Source organism: Notolabrus celidotus, chromosome 21 (genome assembly GCF_009762535.1).
Source record: "Notolabrus celidotus isolate fNotCel1 chromosome 21, fNotCel1.pri, whole genome shotgun sequence".
Classification (NCBI taxonomy): Eukaryota; Metazoa; Chordata; class Actinopteri; order Labriformes; family Labridae; genus Notolabrus; species Notolabrus celidotus.
This window is the reverse complement of record NC_048292.1, coordinates 18,890,415-18,916,722: the sequence shown is the minus strand read 5'-3', so window position 1 is coordinate 18,916,722 and position 26,308 is coordinate 18,890,415. Positions and strand designations below refer to the sequence as shown.

At 39.0% G+C, this 26,308-nt stretch overlaps 1 protein-coding gene and 1 long non-coding RNA gene across 2 annotated transcripts; both read left to right on the top strand.

Annotated features, from left to right (window-relative positions):
* The first annotated feature begins 1,347 nt into the window (after positions 1 to 1,347).
* Positions 1,348 to 20,303, top strand: st8sia1 (ST8 alpha-N-acetyl-neuraminide alpha-2,8-sialyltransferase 1). The gene is made up of 5 exons (XM_034674118.1): positions 1,348 to 2,118; positions 4,357 to 4,501; positions 11,286 to 11,395; positions 14,876 to 14,968; positions 15,847 to 20,303. The coding sequence occupies exons 1-5, from the start codon at positions 1,886 to 1,888 to the stop codon at positions 16,325 to 16,327; spliced, it is 1,062 nt and encodes a 353-aa protein (XP_034530009.1). The 5' UTR covers positions 1,348 to 1,885; the 3' UTR covers positions 16,328 to 20,303.
* Positions 20,304 to 24,620: 4,317 nt separating this feature from the next.
* LOC117805089 lies at positions 24,621 to 25,821 on the top strand. The gene is made up of 2 exons (XR_004629345.1): positions 24,621 to 25,431; positions 25,464 to 25,821. It is a non-coding gene; the product is annotated as an uncharacterized LOC117805089 (long non-coding RNA).
* The last annotated feature ends 487 nt before the right edge of the window (positions 25,822 to 26,308 follow it).

Below are 26,308 nucleotides of genomic sequence, written 5' to 3'. Positions count from 1 at the left end.
CCAGCAGAAATGCAGAGAGGGACTGTTAAAATAAAATACATTTTGAAAGAAATGTTTTATTACAGCTAAATTTAAGTGGGTGGCTGAGTAAAATTGATACAATAATATATCAGGTGGCTACATGATACATCATACAAAATTAGACTTTTGGTAGATTGAAGTCTTTGAACCAGCAACTGTAAAACAGAGGTATATTTGTTAATTATTTTGGCTCAATGTCATGCCTTTGTAAAATACTGACCAGTGCCATTTGAAAAGTCAACAAAAATTACTTTAAATTATATGATTAACTAATACAATTTTGAAAAAAAATGCCTTTGATCAATCAGCATACTATATTATGCTGTATTATTCTATATATTAGAAGTCCCTCTCTCTGAACAGATGTTTACTCCGTGACTACCAACAGCAGCTTTAAAAGGACCTGCATATTAATGAACACTTCTGTAAATATGCCAGAATTAGCCAAAAGGCTAGTTTACATCCGTAGACCCTTGCCAGATATTAAAAAGGCTACCTCAAAAAATAAAATAAAGTACATTTAAATGAAAATAAGAGGGGAGGGGAGAAACCAGAACACCAACAACAACAAAAAATAAGAAAAGAAGAAGAGAAAAGTACAAAGAGCACCATATGATTCCACATTACTAAAAGCTACATAGGGAGATGACATGACAGTTTTTGAGAAAGTGGCCAAGGACATAAAATACACGGAGCAAGACAATCCGGAAGCAGCAATGAGGAAATGTTAAGGAATAAATTTTAAAAAGTATGTTAACTTGTAAATATTGACAACCATTGCCACCTTTATAATGGGACACAGCATAGTGAATATGTTTGCATGAGAAGAAATTAGTGTTATATTTTAGTTTCAATGAAACCAGACCTAATTTAATTCACTTTAAGACATTGTCATTCATTTCAACATTTCAAAATGATGAACTGTTAATTATTGTCATGGAAGCTGTTTCCCTTAGCAATGCTGCAAAGAATGTAACTATTCTTAAATTTCTACATTTGCAAGAAATGTTACGGAAGAGGACCAGGGCCACTGATAATTAAATAAATAATTTAGGTCATTTAAAAAAAATTATACTATTATTCTGAAAAAAAAGAAAATATAAGGTCAATTTTTTAAAAATAGTTATTATTCAGAGATTAATCTCAGAATTCTGACTTTTTTTCTCAGAATTCTGACTTTAATCTCAGAATAATAAAAAATGTTGACTTTAATTTTTTTTTATTTCTCTGGTGGCCCTTACCCTTTTCCGTAAAATTAATATTTTTTTAAAAAGTCTCAGGGAGAAGGCTTTTATTCTAGATGCATACTTCCGTTCTTGCTCTAGCCTGTCTGTGTAGCTTGGTGGTTCTCCAGAAGCACAAGAAACACTTTGTCTCGTGAGGGGGTGTTGACAGGAGGAAGAGGGGGAGGTGGAGGGAGACTCAATTGGACTGGCCCGGTTAACTGACATCGCAGACCCTGCAGTGGGACGAGGACAGTGGAGGCCCGAGGAGAGGAGCCTTTAGGCGGGATAAAGGTGGACACCTTGAGACCCCGCTTGGTCTGGGAGACATAGGGACACCGGGAGGGGAGGGGAGGGGGGCCCGCATGACTCCTCTCAATCCGCAGGCTGTGATGATGGTAGTGATGCACCGAGAGCAGAGCAGCGGATTCCTGCAGAGCCCCAAACACTGCACCACAACCCCGCACCCGAGTCTGAGCCTCCCGCTGCAGGGACACACGCTACTACTGCCCAGTCTGGATTTCCATACCGATGCTTGAACCGGGTAACGCTCCATTCAGATTCCACCCTGTCTGCGGGATGAGACGGGGGGGTTGCAGCCAGAGACGGAGACCCCAGCTTTGAACCAAGCCTTCGTTTTAATGCACCTGCTTCGATGTTCATGCACCGGTTGTTTTGAGCAAAAGGGGGGAAAGATGTTGTGGCGATGCTACCGGGGCAAGCTGTCGGTGTGGGCCGCTTTGTGCGTGCTGGTGCTCTGCTGGTTCTACATTTTCCCCGGCTACAGACTCCCACGCGATAAAGAGATTGTGGAGGAGGTGCTGAGGCAGGGGGATGCATGGGAGAAGAACCAGACCGGCATCGATTTGTACAGGTTCGTCTCAGGAATCAGATTTCTTTCATTGATTTTTCAAAGACATCAGCTGTCCTTAAAGGGCTCCTTTTAGGCTCCCGGACTCAGGGGACCCACAGGAGCAAATAATTACAGAGTGCACTGTGGTCATCATTGTAGAATGTTTTTTTAGATTCCTTTGTTTACCTTTTGTACATTGCATCCAACCAGTTGCAACAAAGCAGCATTCATTATCAATAAGGGCTATTTGGTCTAATTTTTGTCACTCAGACAACCTCCATTGTCTGTATTGGGGTCCCTTTCAAGAAAATATATTCACAAGTGGTCAAGTGGTTTACTCTCAACCACTTGAGAGTAAATAAAAAAGGAATAATGAAATGTGTTGTATGCATAGATTGTCTAATATACGGACAAAGTCTCTGTGATGTCACTCATTTGTTTCTGAAGCAGAGTTTTGAAGCCTAATGTTGGCGGTCGCCATATAGGAAATGCTGACTCAACCTAACTTTTAATCAACCTAACAAGAGGCAGAGTTTAGGCGGCCCTTTAGCCTCTTCGTTAACGCTACTGTCAGTCAAATAAGCTATGCCCCTTTCATCTGCTTTGTCTGTATTGGGGTCCATTACCACACAGTGATATGTCACTAAAGAGAGTATGTGTGTAATGTGTATTTTTTAAAATCAAAACCCAACTTTATTACAACTGTAATTTTGAAATAGGGTTATTTAAATGGTTTACATCCATCAAAACTATTCAACTTTACACTTAAAACACACTGATACATGGCAGATGGCTGTCTAACATGAGTCAGGTTCTGCTCGAGGTTTCTGCCTGTTGAAAGGAAGTTTTTCCTTGCCGCTGTAACTAGCTAAATACTGTGAGGTGCAATGCTCATGGTGGATTAAGATGAGATAAGATCAAGTCCTGTCAGTAAGAGGGGACTGGATTTTATCCTGACTTGATGTTGGGTCTTTGTTAATAATTTAACATAGAGTACGATTTAGACCTGCTATATTTGTAAAAGCGTCATGGGATAACGTTTTTGTGATTTGGCGCTATACAAATAAATATTGATTGATAAAATGCCTGTAACTTTTCTGTGATTTGGATCCTCAACCATATTGGGATATTGCATTGTTACAAGGTTACTCAATAAAAACAGTGTAAATGATCAAAATCTGAAATTCCACTTGAAGACTTTATCAAAACTCTACACTTTACACATTCTGACAACAGTCTAATTCAGTAAGTCATGTTAAAACAAAAACATTGTTAACCGTGCTATAAAACCTCAAGGTTCATCAATCACAGAGGCTCTGCCACATCGAGCGTTTCTATTAACACTCTTAAACAAGGACCAGTACATTATGATTAGTGCAACCTGCACAGAACAAAAACAAAGTAACACCTGTGCAGTGTTTCACTTTGCATATAAAAGTTTCAGGCTTACGGACAGGACTCAGTCTTATCTCATCTTAATCCACCATGAGCATTGCACCTGGCAGTATTTACCTAGTTACAGCGGCAAGGAAAAACTTCCTTTTTACAGTCAGAAACCTCAAGCAGAACCAGACTTGTGTTAGACAGCTATCTGCCTCCACCGAGTTGGGGTTGGAAAGAGGGACAGAGGAGAATAAGAGAGTGATGATAGGGATGAGATCGATAGTAGTAACTGGTGCCGCTGGAGTCCGGCATGTCTGGACTTCAGAGAACAGCACTTAATTAATTTGTAATTTTCATCTGCAATTACAGCGTTACACCAAAGTAGTTGCAGTGTTGTATCAAAATCAGTCTAGTGCAGCAGACCAGGGCATCTCCTATGTATCGCTATCATCGCTCTCTCTTATTCTCCTCTATCCCTCTTTCCAACCCTAACTCAGTCGGAGCAGATGGCTGTCTAACATGAGTCTGGTTCTGCTCAAGGTATCTGCCTGTTAAACTGAGAGGGGGTAAAAGCTGAAGACAAATCGTCCTTTGTATGGGCCTTTTATTGGGTGTTTGTCATACTTCAAACTCCATCCACAACCTAGAATTGGGATCATTTCCTCCTATGTACACATCTTGACCTTCCACAGGGTTTCTCTGTCCTGTCGTATTAACACAACTTATTCTGTCTGCCTCTTGTCAAATCATTACACAATTAGTGTAGCTTGTCTCTTACCAGAATCCCAGCTGCCCCTCTTAATCCAATTTGTTTGAAAGTGTCCAGACATCACCAGAGACCAGACTTCTTATTATATCCACATCCTCTATGCGCAGGAAGCTGCTGACGGAGTGCTGCGATCCGAAGAGGATGTTCGCAGTCACCAAGGAGAACTCGCCGATGGGCAAGGTCCTGTGGTACGACGGCGAGTTTTACCACTCCCACACTGTCAACAATGAGACCTACCCGCTCTTTGTACAGGTATGGAAAGGAGAAGTTTTAAGACTGTATTCACAAAAATACAGGAGTGTGAAACTGAATTTTGGGCATCACATGCTAAGCTTTTATTTTTACTGATCTGTGTTTGGGTTCGTTTGAAGTGTGACATTGAGAGATGCAGCTATGTTCTTGTAAAACGACAAAAAAAAATAGTGATAACTATTTTTCTCCCACTCAGCGAAAGGCGACACTGTTGCAAGGGGAAGGAGGGTTAGTCATGGATCAATAAAGTATGCTGGGAAGGGACTGTAGCGGAGACAGACACTCTTTTGTGGAAAGAGGATTTATGGTGGAGCCTGCTGCACTGAGAGGGGAGAGAATAGTTATATATGTGGCCTGGTAGAGGAATAAGAGACCTAAAAAAAGGTGCAACATCAGTATAATGCAAGGATCATGTAAGATATTACATAGTTCTCTTGCTTTTTCATGTTTCTGACCTTTATATGTAGGCTGGGTGATAATTCGATAACGATAATTATCGTGATATAATTTTTCTCAATATAAATCTAATAAATGTTCAATAAAAAATTTATACATTTAAACATGTAATACCTACACTGAAGGAAACGTAAAACCTACCAGCTTAAAGTAGGGATGCACTGATCCAATCCTGGTATCGGATATCGGCTAGATCGGACTAAAAAAGCTAGATCAGATATCGGTGACAAGGGGATATATAGTGCCGATCCATATGGCAGATCTATTCAACATCCCTGTGCGTCTCCTACGTCATCAGCGCCGGCCGGTCTGTGCATTTTTGCCCAGTGGAGCATGATGGAAGATAACTACTGAGACTCTGCAGATTAGGTGCAAGCTTCTTTTGCTAACAACTCCGCCGGAAACTTGCAATATGTACAGCGGTAATGTTTCGACGGATGGCAGTCGTGCTGAAAAATATAATGGAAGCCCAAAGGAGGAAGTTCATGTCAGCTGTAGCCTACTGCAAAGAAGGAAGAAACCTTCTATGAATGGATTCAAAGTGGGAAAAAAATGTCATTTTTTTCCCGACAAAGTCAGAAAAGCCTGAAGTTGCCAAAACATGATTCTATCCTCATATTAAGGTATAGAGATTGTCAAAATCAATACCGGGATTGGATCGGCTAGTATCGGTATCGGCAGATACCAAAGCCCAGGTATCGATATCGGTATCAGGATCTAAATAGTAGGATCGGTGCGTCCCTAGCTTAAAGCAGAGGCGTTTGTCTAACACTGTGCTGACTTGGCGTTAACTATGAACTTAATACACTGTTATGCCCAGCTCGTTGAAGAGCATAACAAAGAAGGGAGGTCCACACAGCGACAGCTTTTAAATAATGAAATAATTTATTGAAAGTACTCAACAAAGGAAAACTAATGATGGAGTAAGCTATCAGTCGTGTGGTTAGGGTGTTTGGTGCTGTGAGACTATGTGTGCTAACCAAAGTTATGTGTAAAAGGAAACTAGGGCTGAACTCAACATAATCACCAAACAAAACCAAAGTGGGTGCCTGGCAGGCACCAGCCTTCCAGGAAGGAGAGAGAGAGAGCCATCTTGGATTCACCCAGCTTTTAAAGGCAGGTGAAGCCAATCCCTAAACGAGATGCGAGGGGCAGGCACTCAAGGAGGATCTAGAAAGGGAAAGCAGAGGCAAGAATGCAGGAAAGCACACCCTGACCAAGGTCTGTGGCCATCACAACACTTTCAGGATGTTGGTAAATAAATCTGATTATGCAATTTATCTCAACCTGAGAAAAATAAGAATCTACAAACCAAAACTTCACAAAAATCTCATCCTGCACATAAGACCTGCTACCTGTTAGCACTGTCAAAAATGAGGGATTCAGGAAGCTTATCAGAACACTAAATCCAGACATAAGCTAACAAACCATCTGGTTTCTTTAACTTTTACACATGAGCATAAATCTGTCTTTAAATTCAAATACAACAATGATTTGATTTTTATCGTGATAATTATTGATATCAAATCATGAGAAAAACTATCCTGAAAAAAACTTTTGAAATATCATCCAGCTCTACTTATAACTATTATTTCCTTTTCTTTAGGTAATTTAAAACCACGTTTTTATAGCCAAATGATACAGGATGGCTGATGTAGTGCATAAAAGGAGACGTGAAGTGTTTTTCTATCACTTGTTTTTCCTCAAATATAGTTCTGCTTTGTTTTTTTCACTCAAGACGATCCCCTTTTATCCTGTTGTGTTATTTTCCACTCATCTATGATAGGAGTGTTTGAATGGTCAGAAAAAGAGGGAGGATGTGCCACCAGTTTCTACCCCCCTTCCCTTTCCATGAGGGGAATGTTGCACGGCACAAACATAAACCTCAAGTGTGTATTTATGCCGCTGTGCATGTGTATCCAGATAAGGTCTGTGGGGCTATTTTTACATGGTTCCATGCCCGTGTGTGGGTGTGCTTGTGGATGAGGGTTTCTGTTTGTGCCTGGAAACAGGACAAAACCAGGAACTCTGCTCTGAGTGCTGTTGCTGTGGTTTTTGTATCCAAGGGCAGTTCATCTCTCTCATAATCAAGATTGGATCCCCATTACTGATCTGCAGCCTAATATCCTGGCTGGTAAACGCGATGAATATGTGACCCTAATTTGCAGGCATGAGCCGTGCATGTTCATTCATGAGGGATGGGGGGAGGTGAGGGTGGATAAATTAAAAAATAAACAAATGAGAATATAAAAGAGGGAGGCTGAGCTGAACCACAGTGTGAGTTTGTGTGCGTTAATGCACAGGGGTTAGTTTGAAACGTAGAGTTTACTATGTGTCAAGTAGAATTGACATGCTGTTTTATAGTGATGATGCTCTAAATTCAGAAATAATTGGATGTGCAATAGTTTTAATTAATAATTTGGGTCATTTTTCAGGCAGCAGTGCCAAATATTTACTGGCTCTTGCTTCTCATTTGCAATGCTCTGTTGGTTTTTTCTGTTATGATGGAAACTGTTTTGGGATTTAGGTTTGTTGGTTGGAAAAAACAAGAAATTCATATGAATTTCAGCATTTCCCCTAGGTTTACAGCCTAAGGGGGCAAAGACTTTGCCAGGTGTAGACTGTATTCTATGTTAAATTAACGCAACAGAGCAGATCTAGTTGAAGTTAACACATTGACTAGAATAGAAACCTATCAGATCCGGTGGCGTGACGGAACGGAGACGGACCGGACACGGATCTGGTGGAATTTGGCCGTAAGCCTATAGCAGCATAACTAAGAGCTGATCAAAGCCTGAGCCAGCTCTAACTATAAGCTTTATCAAAAAGGAAAGTTTTAAGCCTAATCTTAAAATAAGGGAGGGTGTCTGCCTCCAGGACCCTGACTGGTCGATGATTCCAAAGGAGAGGGACATGATAACTGAAGGTTCTACCTCCCATACTACTTTCAGAGACCTTAGGTATGACAAGCAGGCCTGCATGCTGGGAGCTTAGCGTTCTAGAGGGGTAATAAGTACGATCCAGTCCCCTCTTACTGACAGGAATCTATTTTATCTCACCTTGATCCACCATGAGCATTGCACCTTGCAGTATTTAGCAAGTTACAGCGGCAAGGAAAAACTTCCTTTTAACAGGCAGCAACCTCGAGCAGAAGCAGACTCATGTTAGACAGCCATCTCGCTCTGTGTGTTTTTCTTTGTGTTAGACCTCAGTGCATTTGCTCTGCAAAAGGTTGTGGGTAACTGTATCCTTGCATGAGACTCCGTTCAACATACACATTGCCTATTTCTAGAGTTTCACTTTCTCTACTAGCTCATACTGTGGCCAAATATGTGCAGAGGTAAGGTAACCAGTATTTTGGTGGGGATGGATCAAGTATAAGCTCCTTCTCACACACACAGACACACACTCTGCCATCTCAATTACCAGTACTGTGATTGCAGGTTTGAACAGCCTCACTACACTAGCCTGGCAACAGCTACAGTATCTGAACATGTGCCAGGGAATGTGCCAATTTGAGCTTTGACGGTTAATTGTGGGTTAGTTCAGTGGCTCGAACAGAGTGTCCATACGTACAGTTCACTGGACTATAGAGTCTATGAGATTCCCATGATCTTTTTTTCTGATGTTCACTTCATGTAATATTTTTCAAAGTCCCACACTAAATAATGGCTTTGGATAACAGTTGAATAAATAAAAGACATCTTATTATGACACAGATACTGAAAAACCAAACAGTAATTAGGACAGTAGCTGGCTCCAGCCTCTTAAATGTAAGCTTTTCTCTACATTATAGCTACTTGAATATATTTTGGCTTCTGGCTGTGTCAGAATTATGATACAGTAATCATGTCTGAAATTTGATCAGCTACTATTAAAACCAGTAATAAAATAATTTAAAGAAAAGTAAACATATGACTCTAGAATAAAAAGGATTTTTATGATTGCTGTTTTACAAAATAAACCCCCCCAACCAAATTTGTTCAAGATAATGGTTAAAGATTTGGACTACTGACTTCCAGGAATAGCTGGACCACATGCTACTGTAATAAGTGTCCCCCTCTTAAGTTTTAGCCCGGCTTGCTGGTACCCCTCCCTAGCTTAATATGCTGTTAGCAGGGTATTGTCCTCTGACTCAACTCTGTCACGCTCTAAAAGAGACCCTGAGGCAAGCTGAGTGTGTGCATGTGTGTGTGTGTATATTCTCAATTTTGTGCACTAGAAGGAGAATAATGGGCACAATTGTTTCCGCCATCTCTCCTAATCCATGCCTCTGACTTAAATGCAGTCTGGGCAAAGAGAAAGGACATTTTTGGCTCTTGCCTCTAGAAGCGTGACATTTCAGTGTTCTCACAATCAGCTGTAATACTTTGAAACATTGTGCTTTATTTAGATGATGATAGGGCAATGATTTACTACAAGGGAAACATATTTATTTGCCAGGGTTGTTGGTACTTCAGTTGATTTAAAGCAATAAACTTGATTTGGTGAACAAGGAAATACCCATATTGAACCCGAAGACGTTGGCTGTTCATGAATGTTAACACACTATTTGATGATAAAGCTAAAAGTAATATAGTTGAAATAGTTTGCTCATGTTATTAAATGAATTGATAAGCAATTCGGTTAGCAGCAGGAACAACATAAATGGCAAAAAATGACTTAAAAATTATTAGCTCTAAGTACTTAAAAACAGCTCATAGGTATTTACTCGTTATTAAAGAATAAGTACTTGAGGTAGTAAGCTAGAAGTAATTGGTTACATAGTTAGCCCACAGTACTAGCTAAATGGTGGACATACTTAGCTTGAAAGTAAGGACTTACTAGATAAAAAGTTAGCAAAAGGTAAAATAAATGAAATGGCTAGCTTAAAGTCCTAGTTCAACATTAGAAATAGTAAGCCAATAGTGATTCATAAGCATTTTAAAAAGCTTAAGGTAATAGACCTGGGTGAAAAGTTGCTTGATTAAAATGAATTTCTACATTATTAAAGTTGTTGGTTGGATGTAATTGGCCAATTGATAAATAGGCAAAACAGCTAACCAAGCATAAGTAGGACTGAACGAGTTAGCTAAAAGTTTTGACTCAACAGTTCAGTGGATAAACAGGTGAAAAGTTGCTTTAAAGTAACGTTAAGTAGTTGAGTTAGCCAGAGGTATAGTTGGCAAAATGTATTGATACAGCAAAAAGGATAAAGGTTATAAACAAAGTAATGATTTCGTTAGCTCAAAAAATAGGTTAAAAATGTTAGCTAGAAGCAACCAATGGAATAGTTAGCTCACTGTAGCAGATACACAGGTGAAAAAGAACCAGCTAGCCAAAAGTAATGAATCAACATTTTAATAGGTAAATTAATGATATTGTTGGCTCAAAATAAAAGTTGGTTAAAATGTTAGCTTGTAATTTAGCTCATAAAATGTTTGCCTAAAAGTGAAGGCTTCATGGTTGAAATACTAGCCATGAGTAATAGATTAACAGCTGATAGAGTTAGCTGAAGGTAAAGGTTAACAGTTTAAATGGTTAGCTAAAGGTAATGGACAGACAGTTGAAAAGATGACCTAAAATTGATATTGAATTGCAAGTTATTAGTACTGGACAAATTGGTGAATTAGTTAGCTAAAAATATTAACAGTTGAAATAGTTTGTCTATAGTTATAGATCAACAGTTGATATGACTCCTTAATGGGTAATTGTGTGTTAAAGTTGGTTTAAATAAGATTTTATTATTAGCTTGCAGTAAGTGATAAAGAAAGTAGATTAAAGAAATGTATAACACTTGAAATGGTTAGCTAAAGGGAACTAATTCATGATTAAAATAGGTAGTGACAATTTTAGATCACATTTTTAAATAGTAAGCTTGAAGTATTCGAGTTGATAATGAAATGTTTCATTTAGTTGGATAAAACTATCAGATAAAATGTTAAATGTATTATTATTATTATTATTATTATTATTATTATTATTATTGTTATGAGTGGGTGAAATATTTAGCTTAACATTAAAGTCAAGAAGGAATTGAAGTAGCTAGCTAAAGCTAATGAATAAATTGTTGCAATGGTTTCATGTTGATACATTTTTACCCGTCTGCTTTTTGTTCTGGTAACCCTGGTTGACCAAAATTTGCATTTGTCTCTCTCCGCCTGGTAGCGCATGTGTTTGTAAAGAGAAATTAACAGAGGGCCAAGGTCCTGCTCTTTGCTAAACACACCTCCCTCGAGTTTAAGTTAAGATAAAACATTTGTATGAATGCAAATGGCTCTGTTTGTTAATGACCAGATGGCTGGATGTGTGTGTACACTAACCGAGCTGCACCTTTCCTTCTGCTCAGGACAACCCTCTGAAGCTGCCCCTGAAGAAGTGTGCTGTGGTGGGCAACGGTGGCATTCTGCAACACAGCAAATGCGGACAGGACATTGACCAGGCTGACTTCATCATGCGGTGAGAAAATAGGGACTCTTCCCTGCACCAAAAAATGTGAATGTGCCACGCCAGAGAAAGCAGCCAAGAACCATTACCCATTAGTGATAATGAGAGCTGGGATCCACTGTGGCCAGAAGAGACGAACCGACAGACAGAAAGATATAAAAATGGGTCACAGCGAGGGCAGGAGAGAAAAGAGATTGGGCATGAGAAAGCAAAGTAGGGGGAGACTTAGATAAGGGAAAACAAGGGGATGAGCAAAACGGCATGAAGCAGAATGAAACCATCTGCTGGTGTGACATAAGGTAAATGCTAAGACAAACACGATATTGAATGAAACCCTTTAGGTGGCTGGCAGGTCAAACAAGTAGACACATATTTACATTATATGAGTTCCAGGTAAAGGTGTTTTTCTTGTTGAATTAAGTGATCATACAGACAGATAGTACTGTAGTGGGTTTGATAGAGGATGAAACAAGCTCAATAAAGGTTGGAATCATTCTACAATATTTCATAGAGGTCTGATGCAAAACAATTTGAAGGAAAGCTGATGTGAAATGTGTAGGTGTTACAATTAGATTGAACCTTGAGCACAAGGATACATGCAATCTTAGTGATAACTTTGGAACAACAGTAACAGTTGGCTGCAAAACCCCCCAAAACCTTACGTTCACATTTCCATCAAACCGGTCATTTGTGTAAATGAGTAGTAAAACATACACTTCTTACTGTCCAAGCGTGAAGCACATTGTAATCCAGAGGAATACACTGTTCCAAGTCTTCTTTGGAGTATCAGTGAAATTTAGAAGTGGCTAAAAAGCATGCCAAACTAAAAGGGCCTGCCATTTATTTGTAGTTCATACTTAGCTTGAGAGTTTGGATTAACAATATAAAACGTTAGCACAAGGTAAAATGAAAAAGTTGCTTGATTAAAATGAATCCATACATTATTGAAGTTGTTAGTTAGACGTAATTGACATACTAAAAAGGCAAAACAGCTAAGTAGAGCTGAACGAGTTAGCTAAAGGTTGTGGCTTGACGGTTGAGTGGATAAACAGGTGGAAAAGTTGCTTTAAAGTAACAGATAAGTATTTGAGTCAGCCAGAGGTAATGGATCAATTAGTTGGCAAAAAGTAATTGATAAACTGCAAAAAAGATAGAGCTAATAAACAAATGAGTGATTTAGTTAGTTAGCTTAATAAATGGTTAAAAATGTTAGCTAAATGCAATCGACTGAATAGTTAGCTCACTGTGGCAGATACACAGGTGAGATAGTTAGCTATGTAATACTGGTTGAACCAGCTAGCTTGACTTGCTGGACTGGATTAAAGTAAAATATAGTTTGTTAATATATTAGCTTGCAAAATGTTTTAGCTGAAGGTAAAGGTTAACAGTTTAAATGGTTAGCTAAAAGTGGTGGACAGATAGTTGTGGCATTGCTAACTGTATGCCAACTTGGGCCCAGCAGCATGGCTTGTGTGCCAACCCCTTCAGTGGTATGCCACCCATATGGAACAACACAATAAATTTACAATTTTGGTTTGCAAGACAAGCTCCAACATTATATTTGCTCACTCTTAAGCAACCCTTTTACTATCTTATCTAGATTACTCCCTGTCCAATAGGTTCCTCCCTCACACATTTGACTACACACCCTCTCTCATTTGTTAGGCATGTTTTTAATCAAATCAAGTTGGCTGAAGCAGCCAGCAAAACAACCACTGCCCAGGTTGAGGAGGCCTAAATCTGCTAGACGCATTGGACTTGGAGTGTGTGGTGGTTACTTAGGTGAATCTCCTCAAAATGAACAAACATCCTTCTTCCTGTTGTATTAAGTGTAAAGTCAGGTTAACATCCTGCTTGTATATTTGTGTTTGAGGAGGTTTACAATAAATATGAAGTATATTTTAACAGATCTACACAGAGTTTAATCAGTCCAAAATATCAAGACATATATATTCCTCTTGTCTAGAATCATCATTTACAATATCACTTTTCCACTGATGTCATTACTCTATCCCTTCTGCTGCTGCAACACTGCAAATTTCCCCCCTGTGGGATTAATGAAGGATAATCTTTTCTTAGTCTATGTTTTCAGTGGATTTGTTGAAGGCTGAAGCATTCAGGGTCACCTCAGAGCAGTTCTACCTGCATAAATAAGAGAGTCTTAACAGTCTGAAAACAGACAGGCAATTGCCAGCAAACAACACAGAAAAACAGCATCAGTGTCTTCATCAAAATGATTGTGTTCATTTTGAGGAGATTCACCCAAGTAACGACCACACACTCCAAGTCCAATGCGTCTGAACTCATCTGACAACAAAATGTGCGACAAAGCAGATTTAGGCCTCCTCAACCTGGCAGTGGTTGTTTAGCTGGCTGCTTCAGGTCATTTGGACACTTTGTCAAACACAAATATACGTGCAGGATATTAACCTGACTTTACACTTAATGCAACAGGAAGAAGGATGTTTGTTCATTTTGAGGAGATTCACCTAAGTAACCACCACACACTCCAAGTCCAATGCGTCTAGCAGATTTAGGCCTCCTCAACCTGGGCAGTGGTTGTTTTGCTGGCTGCTTCAGCCAACTTGATTTGATTAAAAACATGCCTAACAAATGAGAGAGGGTGTGTAGTCAAATGTGTGAGGGAGGAACCTATTGGACAGGGAGTAATCTAGATAAGATAGTAAATGGGTTACGTAAGTATGAACATATATAATGTTGGAGCTTTGTCTTGCAAACCAAAATTGTAAATTTTGTCTTGATATGGTAACTGACAGTTTTATCTGATTTCACTGTTAGTGTATGAGTTGGGGTTGGAAAGAGGGATGGAGGAGAATGAGAGAGAGCGATGATAGTGATGAGACAGATAATAGTAGTAGTAGTAGTAGCTGTTGCCGCTGGAGTCCAGCACGTCCGTATCAGCTGGAGTCTGGAATGTCCACAGCAGCAGGCCGTCTACGGCAGCTCAGAGGAACCTACGAGACAAGGGAGCTCAGGGACTCCAGAAAGGTCTATGGTTTTTAACTTTAATGGGACAGGTAGGGTTAAAGTAAGTGATGCGGGGTGGGGGGAGAGGGTTGAGATAGGACCCAAGTGTGTCATTTGCCAGTTCCCCTGCAGTCTAAGCTATAGCAGCATAACTAAGAGCTGGTCCAAGCCTGAGCCAGCTCTCACCATAAGCTTTATCAAAAAGGAAACTTTTAAGCCTACTCTTAAAAGTAGGGAGGATGTCTGCATCCCGGACCCTGACTGGTACATGACTCCAAAAGAGAGGGGCCTGATAACTGAAGGCTCTACGTCCCATACTTCTTTTAGAGACTTTAGGCGTGACAAGCAGACCTACAGGCTGGGAGCGTAGCGTTCTAGAGGGTTAATAAGGGACTATGAGCTCTTTAAGATACAAAGGTACCTGTCAGTAATCATACTTTAATATATTTGTTGGTTTGTAGAGAATGTGAAATGTTAAGTTTCCTCAACCTCTTGCTTGTTTAGGTGTAACCTCCCGCCGCTTTCGAAGGAATATGTGGAGGACGTGGGAACCAGAACACACCTGGTCACAGCCAATCCCAGCATCATTGAGAAAAGGTACAGAGAATATGAAGATTACACAAGTTGCAAATCAGTTCTGTTATCATAATCTATTACATGTTCATCACTTTGAAATGTTAGTAGCAAAAATAATTGATGGCGTAAGTAATTTTGACATTCTTGCAAACAGAAGTTTTTTATTCTGTTGGTCATCCACAGTGTTGTAACAAAGCTTGGCCATCATCATACCTATGTACTTTTATACTGATCTTGCAACAACATTAATATTGGTGTCCCTGCATCACCTGACGCCTCTGTTACTACCTTTGATGCTGGCTCAGCTACGGTACAACTTCAGCTAGCCGTTACACTGCTGTGATGTTTACAATGAAGGCGAGGCATTGCAGGGGTGCAAAAGTCCCACCTTCAACTGGCAATGCTAAAAAGACTATGGATGAGAGAAGCTCATGTGATAAACAAGATATAAAACCATTATTTCAAAACAATAATAAGAATAGTATAAGCCATTTGGAAGGGCATTAATGAAGGCATCTTGGTGTGCAGTGGCTTAGACAACAATTCATTTAGTATATAAGATAAAGTTACTGTGCACATAACAGTGCTTAAAAAATTTGGGAGTCCCCCCAAAAAAAAAAAATTAAAAGTGAGCCAAGAAAAAATATCTGTCACAGACAACTTTTTTTGTTGTAGATTTTGAGAGCATCTGAGGTCATCAGGAAACGTCTGTTAAGGTTATATTCAGTCCTGGAATCTTAAAACTAGTGCAAGAACCTCTTCACCAGCAGTGACCTTTTCCTGTAGTATGACACCAAAGGAAACTCATTTCCTCACTGAAGGAGATGGAAAAGGAAGAGAGAGCAGACTCAAGTATAGAAATTTAGAAGAAGTGACACTTCTCTCTTTCTCACTCTCAGATTTCAGAACCTCCTGTGGTCAAGGAAAGCCTTTGTGGACAGTATGAAGGTCTACGCCTCCAGCTACATCTACATGCCGGCCTTCTCCATGAAGCCTGGCACCGACCCATCACTGCGGGCGTATTACGCCCTGGCGGACACCTCCTCCAACCTCACCATGCTCTTTGCCAATCCTGAATTTCTTCGCACAGTGGGGAAGTTCTGGAAAGGTCGTGGAGTCCATGCCAAACGACTCTCCACAGGGCTCTTCCTGGTCAGCCTGGCCATGGGGCTGTGTGAGGAAGTGACAACATACGGTTTCTGGCCGTTTTCTGTCGGCCTGGACGAGAAGCCGGTCAGCCACCATTACTACGACAACATCCTGCCCTATAAATGGTTTCACGCCATGCCAGAGGAATTTGTCCAGCTTTGGCACCTACATAAAAGCGGCACACTGCGCATTAAAGTGGGACACTGCCCTCCACAGGAAGGAGGGAGTTAGAGCTGCTTTGAGGAGTCAGTTGGAGTTAAATGGGCTGCAGGAAACAGATGAAGACAGGAGGTGGTGACCAAAATTGGGCGCACAAATTTCCTCTATGGATCCTTCCGCACTTGCATCTGTGTCCATTCACACTCCTGCTGTCGTCCCACAGCTAATCCCTGATTTCCATGAGAATATCCTCCACCCAGACCAGCACCATCAGGGACACATGCAGCTACACACACACAAACACACACACACACACACACACACACACACACACACACACACACACACACACACACACACACACACACACAGACACAATGTAAAATATTCATACATTCCCAAAACATGCCATATTCCTTTCTTTTGTTTTTCAACTTTACGTGTGCATGGACGTGTGTTTGTTTCTAGAAAGCCTTAAATTGGACTGAATTTTTGCAGGGACGGATGAGAGGGGGATGTGGTCTGTTTTTTTATGTATGCTGACGACTGTATCTGAATGACATATGGGGCAGCTGGACCAAACCCCCCTCCCCCTCTGGGCCTTTGTTAATCAGAGACAGAAGGAGAAGAGGACCAGGGGGGGTTATTAAATGCACTGAAAGACTGGCAAAATGCAAGAAAGAAGGGAGAGATAGTGGTTTTCTGGTACCTAGTAGCCTGAATAGGACATCAAATGGAGGGAAGAAAACACAGGCAGGGGGGAGAAAGAGTGAAAGCTGGCTGGTTTGTGTATGAAAGGACTACTTCTGCTTTTCTTCAACCAACCAAGCGCTTGATTGGCATTCTCTGGTGCCAAATGGAGCTTTAGTTCAAAGCAGGAGCAAAACCAAACGGCGTCTTTAGTACATATACCGTCAAATGTTGAGCCAAGTTGCATTTTTAAGCCCTTTACTGAAAAGGGAACGTGAGAACATCCATGTGTATTATTTTCGTGTTTGCCAAATGAGGCACCAAATTTGAATTCTTATTTATGTTCATCGGTGGCCATGAATAGAAGGGAGAAATCATGAAATGAGAATTCATAGCAAAAAAAACTATCACACATCGGTACCTCGCAGACTGACTGTTTGGTACATTTCAGTCATTTCAATTCAAGCAGGCTTCTTAGGTCAAAAACAGCCTGATTTACTTCTGTAGAGTGTGCCCTTACAAAGAAATCTCTTAGTAACTGTTCTAAACTTGCCAAGTGCCAAGCCAAGGGAACAGTGGTCTCTTTGATTCACACTCTCACACTGTCCTTGTGCTCCTGAAATGCAAGATATCTAGTGAGAAGAAGAAGAAGAAGAAGAAGAAGAAGAAGAAGAAGAAGAAGAAGAAGAAGAAGAAAAGAAGAAGAAGAAGAAGAAGAAGAAGAAGAAGAAGAAGAAAAAGAAGAAAAAGAAGAAGAAGAAATGGGAATTTTATCTAGGTTTGACATTTTCCTCAGAAGTCACACAGGGTGGGAAGTTAACTGGCATTTCACTGTACTGATGTGTTCCAGGTTTGCAAGTCATATTGAATCAAACAAGTAAATATTGTTTCACTTCTTCCTGATTGATCAGTAACCAAAAAGGACAATGGATAGTCCAGATACGGTTAGTTGAATCAATAAATTAAATAACCAATTAACAAAAACTTGGCTTAAGTCTTGGCTAAAGTTAGGGTTAGTCAGCTAACAATAGCTGTGATTTTATGGCTTTGATAGGGACAAAAAAGGTTTGAACTCGCATTGTGGAATGGTTGAATGTGAAGTTAGCTGACAGCAAAAGCATTAGCATTCATACTTCCTAGCTAACACTACAGTTTGATTGTGTTACACAAGAGATACTCGTATTGCTCGTAAACATTCGATTGCAGACTGCTGCAATACTGGTTGATTAACCCTTCTGTTACCCTCAAATTTACTAACATATTTTATCCTTGGGGTCAATTTGACCCCAGCAATTTAAACCTCCAGAAACTTATTGTTACCCAGTTTTATGTTTCAGGTACTTTATGTTTCTTTTAGATTATAAAAATGTATGTTATAGTGACCTCAATATCATCCTAAACAACTGAAACAAATGTGTTTAAAATGTTGATATTTCTTATGTTTCATACAGTTGAAACAGCTTGAGGTCAAATTGACCCCAAGGAACACTGATGCGTAATTATTTTTTCACAGGAAATTTGAACACATCAACATTTTAATTTTATGTTTTCACAGTTTTCCCAATTAAATGAGGAAAAGTCATGAAATATGAAGCCAAAAAAATGATGCTAATTAATAATTTAGAGACATTCAATGAATGGGGTCCAACTGACCCCAAGGATAATAGGAGGGGTAAATATATTGTCATGATTTAAAACAGGCTGACAACTGACATTATTAGAACTCAACCACTTCCTATCAAACTTTACAGTTAGATTGTGTAACACTGTAAACTTGTATTGATAGCTAGGTTAATCAAATGTAAATGTTTGCTGTTGTGCACTAGCATCCATGACTCATCAAAACTATTAGACTTACACAAGAGACAAGGCATAAATCCTAGCTTATAGTAATTTTAGCTAGCTAATGTAACATAGGAACTTGTTTGGATGCTAACATTAGCTGTTGTGACTTAGCTGACAATATTTTTTGAAGACACTCAAGGCTATATTTTTAAGGTAAAACATTGGGTAATTGCTAAGTCATAACACTTGAGTTTGCATTGAACTAGTTTTAAGCTTAAGCTAACATGAGTTTTAGCTAACAAACATTTCTTTAAGGTTGATTTCATGCCTTTCTTGTTGTGTATTTTGTAACTTATGTTATTTAGGAAGTAGTGACTGTTAGCTGTTGTTTAATGGCAACTGAAGTTTTCATAACTTGCAAATCTGTAGTCCACAAGTATGATGTGAAAACAGCTTTAGTGCTTCCCACTTTGAGTTTAAAGTTGGAGGAAGATAAATACGATGAACTGTTGACTTTTTTTTTTCATATATGTGTGAGTATCAGCGTTATAATTTTCAATTTTGCATCAGACTACAGGCAGAACTGAGCCTCTACTCTGTGCTCCATTTTTAACATTAAACATTTTTAACATTTTTTTTAGCACAAGGGAAATAACACACAAAGTGAAAGACCTTTTTTGGTACTTGCAGATCTTGAGGATACTTGATATGAAATTGCTGTGTCTATAAAATGTTATTTAAGCGTGATGGATGTGACAGTGCCATTGTCTTTGCCGCAACAAAGGATGACTGCATGGAAAGTGCATGGGAGGTACTACCCTCAAAACAACTTGTCTGACTCAAGGTATCTAACATGCTGTGCGTCATACTTTCATCCACTCCTTGTCTGTTAAACTGAGTAAGGTCTCATACCTCTTTGAGATGCAATGACCATTCAATCAAGGGATATTTCTGATGCTACGTCATAATATTACATGTGTTAAAAGTACGATTTTTCTCAGCCATGCTTGGCTCTATGGACCAGTTGGACAGTACGTGGAAATGATGTCATGTAAAATTAGCCTAACGAGAGCTACATGTTGGACAAAGTTGATAAAAGAAAATGTACCAATTTCTAGTCCAAATGCACATGTGGCTCTGCAGGAACTGAACTTGATGAACACTTTGACCAATATGCTTTTAATTGTGATGTTTCTTATTTGCACCTTTTATTTTTTCTCTCATGCCCAGTATTGTGAATGAATGAGATGTGACTTAGTGTGCATTTTTGAGTAAGCATGATGATTTTTAAAGTGTATGTGCTTTTTGGTACACAGATTTGTATCTATTTCCATGACCCTCTGATTCATGGCCTCATTCCATCCATTATATCTAAGTGATTCCTAAAAGATCTTTTCAAAGCTTAGATTTCTTTCCAGAAGGGAGAAGAATCAGTTGTGTAAATATCAGACCGTTAGCATTAGTTAGTCCAGATCTGTGGTCCTTCCTTGATAATGTTCTTATTTAAAAGCAATGGATGTCCTGCACTAAGCTGAGCAGGTTGAAATAAACTGCATTTATTGCTAACAGAAAACATCTGGGGGAATCTTTGGGGTTGTGTTCTTCCTACAGCTTGGACAGCTTACATGTAGGGCTGGGCGATAATTCGATAACTATAATCATTGTGCTATAATTTTTCTCAATATAAATATAACAAATTTTCAATAAAAAATACATACATTTAAACCTGTAATTACACCCCCCCCAACCACTAGAAAGAGAGGGGGCGCTAATGTGTCTTAAACGCTAGTTGCTATCCAACATTAGACAGAGGAAGAAGACGAAATTGAACAGCCAATTAAGCCATGTCGTAGGGTAAGAGGTAGGCGGGCTTCAAGACATTTGGAGTGGAATGTAAACACAGCTGAAACAATCAACACTGAAGAAAATGTAAAACCTACCAGCTCAAAGCAGAGTCGTTAGTCTAACACATAGACTGTATGAATAATGGATGTAGTATCCGTGACGTCACCCATCTGTTTCTGAAGTGCTGTTTTGATGCCAATCATTGGCGGGAGCCATATTGCTGCTGTCAAGCTATTGTGACGTACAGAGGCGGAGTTTGAGCCTCCTAGTGAACAGCTACAGTGTTCCCGCCTGTCAATCACGTCAGCTGTGCCTCTCATTGGAAGACTCGTGATCTCAATATCTTCGAAATTGCCACATTAGAAAAAAATTCAACCCTGTACAGTATGTGCCGATCGAGAAATGAGCTACCCAGACTATACTCGTCTTTTGTACCAGGCTGTAAACATGTTTATTTCTGCTGTAAAGATCAGCTTTTTTGAATTGGTGTGTATGTGGTTTCCGGTACTTCCGGAGCCAGCCTCAAGCGGATCGTTGATGAACTGCAGTTTTTAGCACTTCCATATTGGACTTATATATTTAGACCGGAGGTTGCCGCTTGGTCTAACACTGTGCTGACTCGGGGTTAACTATTAACTTTATACACTTTCAGGATGTGGGTAAATAAATCTGATTATGCAAATTATCTCAACCTGTGAAAAATAAGAATCACAAACCAAAACTTCACAAAAATCTCATCTTACACAAAAGACCTGCTTCCTGTTGGCACTTTAAAAATTAGGGATCTAAGAAGCTTATCAGAGAACTAAATCCAGATACAAGCTAACAAACCGTCTGGTTTCTTCAACTTTCACTCAGGAGCAAAAATCTGCCTTTAAATTAAAATGAAATAATTATTTGATTTTTGTGATAATTATGGATAATGACTGGTATGTAAAAAATGTATCGCAGTAACGTCTTTTTTAATATCGCCCAACTCTACTTACATGTATATTAATGTAATGATGCAAAAACCCTTTCTTTACATGTATAGCACACATTGGTGAAAAAAACAGTCACGCTGAACATTTTGACAGGTTTTGTTATTGATCCAGCATTACTTTCATTGTGTTTTCTCACATATCACATTTCAGCGTCAAATTTTAGACAATTTGGGAACAAGCAGTCCCCAAAACTGGACATGACTGGCAGTGAAAAATGGTGTGTCAGCTTAGCTCAGCAGAAGTACTGAAACAGTGGACAGTTAACTAACCATTAGCTCTAGAGCTTGATATTCACCAAGATTTCGCAGAAGAACAAAGATATAAATGTGAGCAAAGCATGCCTCAAAGTTGCCACGCCATGTGCTGGTAGTTTTGGGGCTTATAGCTCTTATAGCTTGGTGAAATGCTGCAAAAAGGCATCGCCACGTGCTAATAGTTCTTGGGGTAGCCAGTGGCTCTGCAGCATGTCACTAGTGGCTATGACAAGTGATGTAAATGAAGGTATGTATGTTTCTATTATATGCCTTTTATGTCTATCAAAAGTGGTTGTTTGGTACCCACATAATGACATGAAAATGATTTAGCCTTAGTCGGGAGCTAGCCTGTGAGTCCAACTTGAATAGCCAGGTAGAGTAGTTGATGGCAGACTGCGATTCCCCATCAAAAACGTTTCTGTTGCTATCAACGTGGAGTTAGCTGTTGTCTGTCATATTTATCATTGTGAGAAATGTTGAACTACATGTAATGATTGATTGCAGTTTATCTGCTATCGATTACTTTGACAGGCCCCAGTGGCTAGGCTATAAGGCTAGCATTTGCTTCAGATTTATTGGGGAATAGTGTGGCCACTAGGGATGTACACTTTAAGTATTTTCCGTTATCGATTTTTGGAAATGTTAACGATCAATTATCCATTAAACAATAAAAAAAAAAACATTATTATTCCTATGTCAAAAACAATGCCAAATAATTTTTTTCCCCGAAAAATATATTTTCTAAAGCAACACAATGCATATAACTGACGGTATTGAATACGGGTACATGTTTAACACTGATTATCAACGATCAGGCTCATAAAATATCCTCCGAGGACATAATCTTATAATGTGAAGGCTCATAATACTAACAGAAACGTACTTCAGACTCACAGTGTCCAGTTTTCTGCCTACTCGTTCTTATTGAGAAAAATAAACGGGTATTCGGCCAGATTTAAGCCGGTCCGCAACTGGGTCATAATCAGTCCAGTGGCAGAAAAGCCCAGATGGCTCTGATGTTGCTGTTCTGCAAACATAGCGTATTAGCAATTCCCTCCAGTCTGTTGGCTTTGTATCAAAAGTTGGGGAAATGTCCTGTTTAAAGTTGTCAACCTGTTGGCAGCAGTTGTGTATTGATCCTCTTTAAAAAGCGCTTGTGGAGACCTGACGCACAGTCTCAGTTGCCAGCTGAGCGTCTCCGCTGTGTGAAACACCTTTAACCAGCTGATTCAAATCAAAACATGCTTTAAACTTAAAACACCTCCCTGATAGCTGAGTAAAATCAGACCACATGATGTTTGTTCCACGTGACAGAAAATTGAAAACAAAAATGCGTCTTTCAAGTAATTTCTTAATAATCAATTAATCAATAATCGACTAATTGTGTAAATCCCTAGTGACCACTTTTCAACCCTGCTGTTTCTCATGCATTAAATGAGAGTTTCGCTGTGAATTCATATGAAAAATAAGGTATGAACAGCAGAGCTAGTGAATCATCAAGCTAAAGGATTAGCTTAGCCTGAAAGACTGACTCAAGGTAAACATGTGGCTTACCATTACCTCTAAGTCTTTTGGTTGGTTTTACACATTTGTTTTACTGTGAATTCATATTAAAAGCAAGTTAAAGCTAGCATTAGCTAACATCGGACTACAGCTAACAACAGGTAATCTAACCTTTGCAGAGAGCTTGAAACGGGTAAACAGCAAACCTACAATTACCTCTGAATTCACCAATTTTCATCCAAATTTTTCGAGTTTTAATTTGAATACACATTGGGAGTAGGATGTTAGCTTTGCATTAGCACTAGTGAAAATGTCTGTTCCATAAACAGGTCATGTTGCTAAAAGGACAACAAGCTGTTCCCTGCATTCAGATAATATGCTGACCTAAGCTAACGTTTTTGTTTTTTTTAGCACTCAACAACTTCCTAGCATAAATGAGAGAAGTATAGAATTACAGATCTAACTTGAGAAAAAGGACAAGAATGCACTTCCCGACACATCACGCTATTTCTTAGAAGTTACACAAATGACATTCAGGGAAAAGTGCAGCAGGGTAGAACAAAATCGATCAAGGTAGGTACACAAAGACAGTACTTATCCTCATTCCTGTTGACTGATAGCATTCATCAAACCACAGCGTGTCTGGCTGCGGGGTGACCTATTAGTTAAGAGTCTTATCATGGACAGGCCACATGTTTGATATCCGTAGCAGCCATATGAACTACTTCAGTGTCTGAGAGTAAGGCACTGAATTCCTACATGGTTACGGTGCAAAACCTGCCACTGTGTAACTGCTAAATCCGTAGCTTCAACAGCTGATAGAGATGATTTTATACAGGACTAACACAGCAGAGGTCGTCAAATGTACAGATATAAGAAAGATATTTTTGAAGTTTTTCTGTTTTGCTGTTATGTTGTTATGGTAACAATTATGTCCAACTTAATATCAAATGGGTCAAACTGTAAAAGCATATGTTTGCCTTTTTTTCTTTCTTTTTTACATAAGACTACAGAATGTTTGGAGTGAGCAAGTTACAGTCTTTCAACATTTTTCTGATGGCTCAAGTTTTTTTTGTTTGTAGAATCTATATAGATGCTCGTGAATATTGGTGCAGTATATGTTGGTTTCAGCCCATTCATTTCAGACTACTCGGGTCATCATGGTCATGGCACCAGTGGGGAACATTGCTGCCATTATAAATTACGATGGCTGGGAAGTGCAATGCAAATTGACAAAGGATGAAACTCTTTTACAAAGTTGGAGAAAAAAATCAACAGTTTGGAAAACATTTTAACATTTTGTAAAACAGAATAACATTTTACCGAGGCCAAAACAAATTATTATTAAAGCAAACTAATTTACAAAATCAGACACACTTTAACAAGCCGTGAGACAATTTTACAAGCGACAGAGCATTTTTACCGGTCCTGAAACAAATTTACAAATGGCAGATTCTGCCGGAAAAGAAATGCACCAACGATTTTCAAAATAAAAGAAGTCTGTAATACGAAAATGTGCCACAGCCAGGGAATTAATATATATTTGACATTAACAACCATGTTTCCACATATATATATATATATATTTTTTGATTCAGACTGATAAGCTGTTGCACATTTTTATATTACAGACGTCTTTTATTTTGAAAATCATTGGTACATTCCTTTCCCGGTAGAATCTGCTGTTTGCAAATTTTTTTCAGGACTGTTAAAAATGTTCTGTCTCTTGTAAAAGTGTTTTTGATTTTGTAAATATGTTTTCTCAAGTGTAAATTTGTTTAGGCCTTGGTAAAAGTGTTTGCTAATGTAATTTTGTGTTATAAAAGTCAAAATGATTTTAAAAATGTAAATTTGTCTCCAACTTTGTAATAGTGTTTCCTTCTTTGTAAATTTGCATTGCACTTTCCAGCCACCATAATAAATTCTTCCACTGAGGGTGCCAAACTTATTGTTCTAATTCATCACATCGCATTTTTAAAAGAAATACTGTTCTTCCCCAATCACATAACTTAAATTTAATTTTATTACAAGTTGTACAAGACCTAAATTTACCAAATTTACCAAAGAACCAAATTTACAGCTAACTTGTTTTTGGCTCCGTCAAGCAGTAAATTATGTTAAAACGAAGAGGAATTAACATTTGTACAGACTGCTTGACTCATTTGTGATCCATTCCATGACAGAGGGCTCATTTTTTAAAAGTATTTGATGTTGTTACAAGCCTGCTTGATTTTAATTACATGTGTAGATGTGCTTTATTTGCTTTGACAGACTTTCTTTTTATTTTTTTAAATGTTATGGAACATTTTGGGATGCTTTTCTGTTTGTGCCACCTCAACTGTCATTCAAGTCGTCTACTGTGAACTAACCTGCCTGAGCATGTTAAAATAAATCAAAGGTACGAAATGGACAAAACCAATTATATGTGCCACCCGGAAAAAAATACCTTCTAAAACACCCTACCCATTCAGGCAAACACTGGTGTACAATAAAAGAAGGAAAATGATGACATGTTCAGTTGCGTGTTCTTGTTTCATGTGATCAGGAGCCAGGTGTTCAAGGTACCTATCGTTCAGCTCATGACACTGATCAGAGGCCTCGTAATGTTATTAAACAGAAGTAAGAAAACTAGGGATGTCTCGATCAGTTTTTTGGCCCAGTTCCAGATTTTTTAATATTGAACATTTGCCGATACTGAGTCCTGATCCGATACTTAACAGTAACAGTTACACAAGAGATAAGAGAGTTGAGCTGCATACTGTTTTTTCCTTTAACAAAAATAAGTAATCAAAAAAAATACTAGAATATGTCTTATGTTTATTCCATCCAACTTAATCCAGCAATTGTTGTAAAACCCGTAACCTGTTTTAAAAGCTCTGCTGTATGAGACCCACGAAACTGGTGTGCATGCATTACAGCACGCTTAAATCAGAGGCTGCTCTGAAAGCAACTCTCATGAGACACTGCATGATTTACAATGGCAGCATCCAGCT

Coding starts and splice junctions, on each gene's coding strand:
- st8sia1 (XM_034674118.1), top strand. CDS start 1,886: ATGCACCTGCTTCGATGTTCATGCACCGGTTGTTTTGAGCAAAAGGGG. Junction 11,396..14,875: donor CAGGCTGACTTCATCATGCG/GTGAGAAAATAG, acceptor TTGCTTGTTTAG/GTGTAACCTCCCGCCGCTTT. Junction 14,969..15,846: donor CCCAGCATCATTGAGAAAAG/GTACAGAGAATA, acceptor TCTCACTCTCAG/ATTTCAGAACCTCCTGTGGT.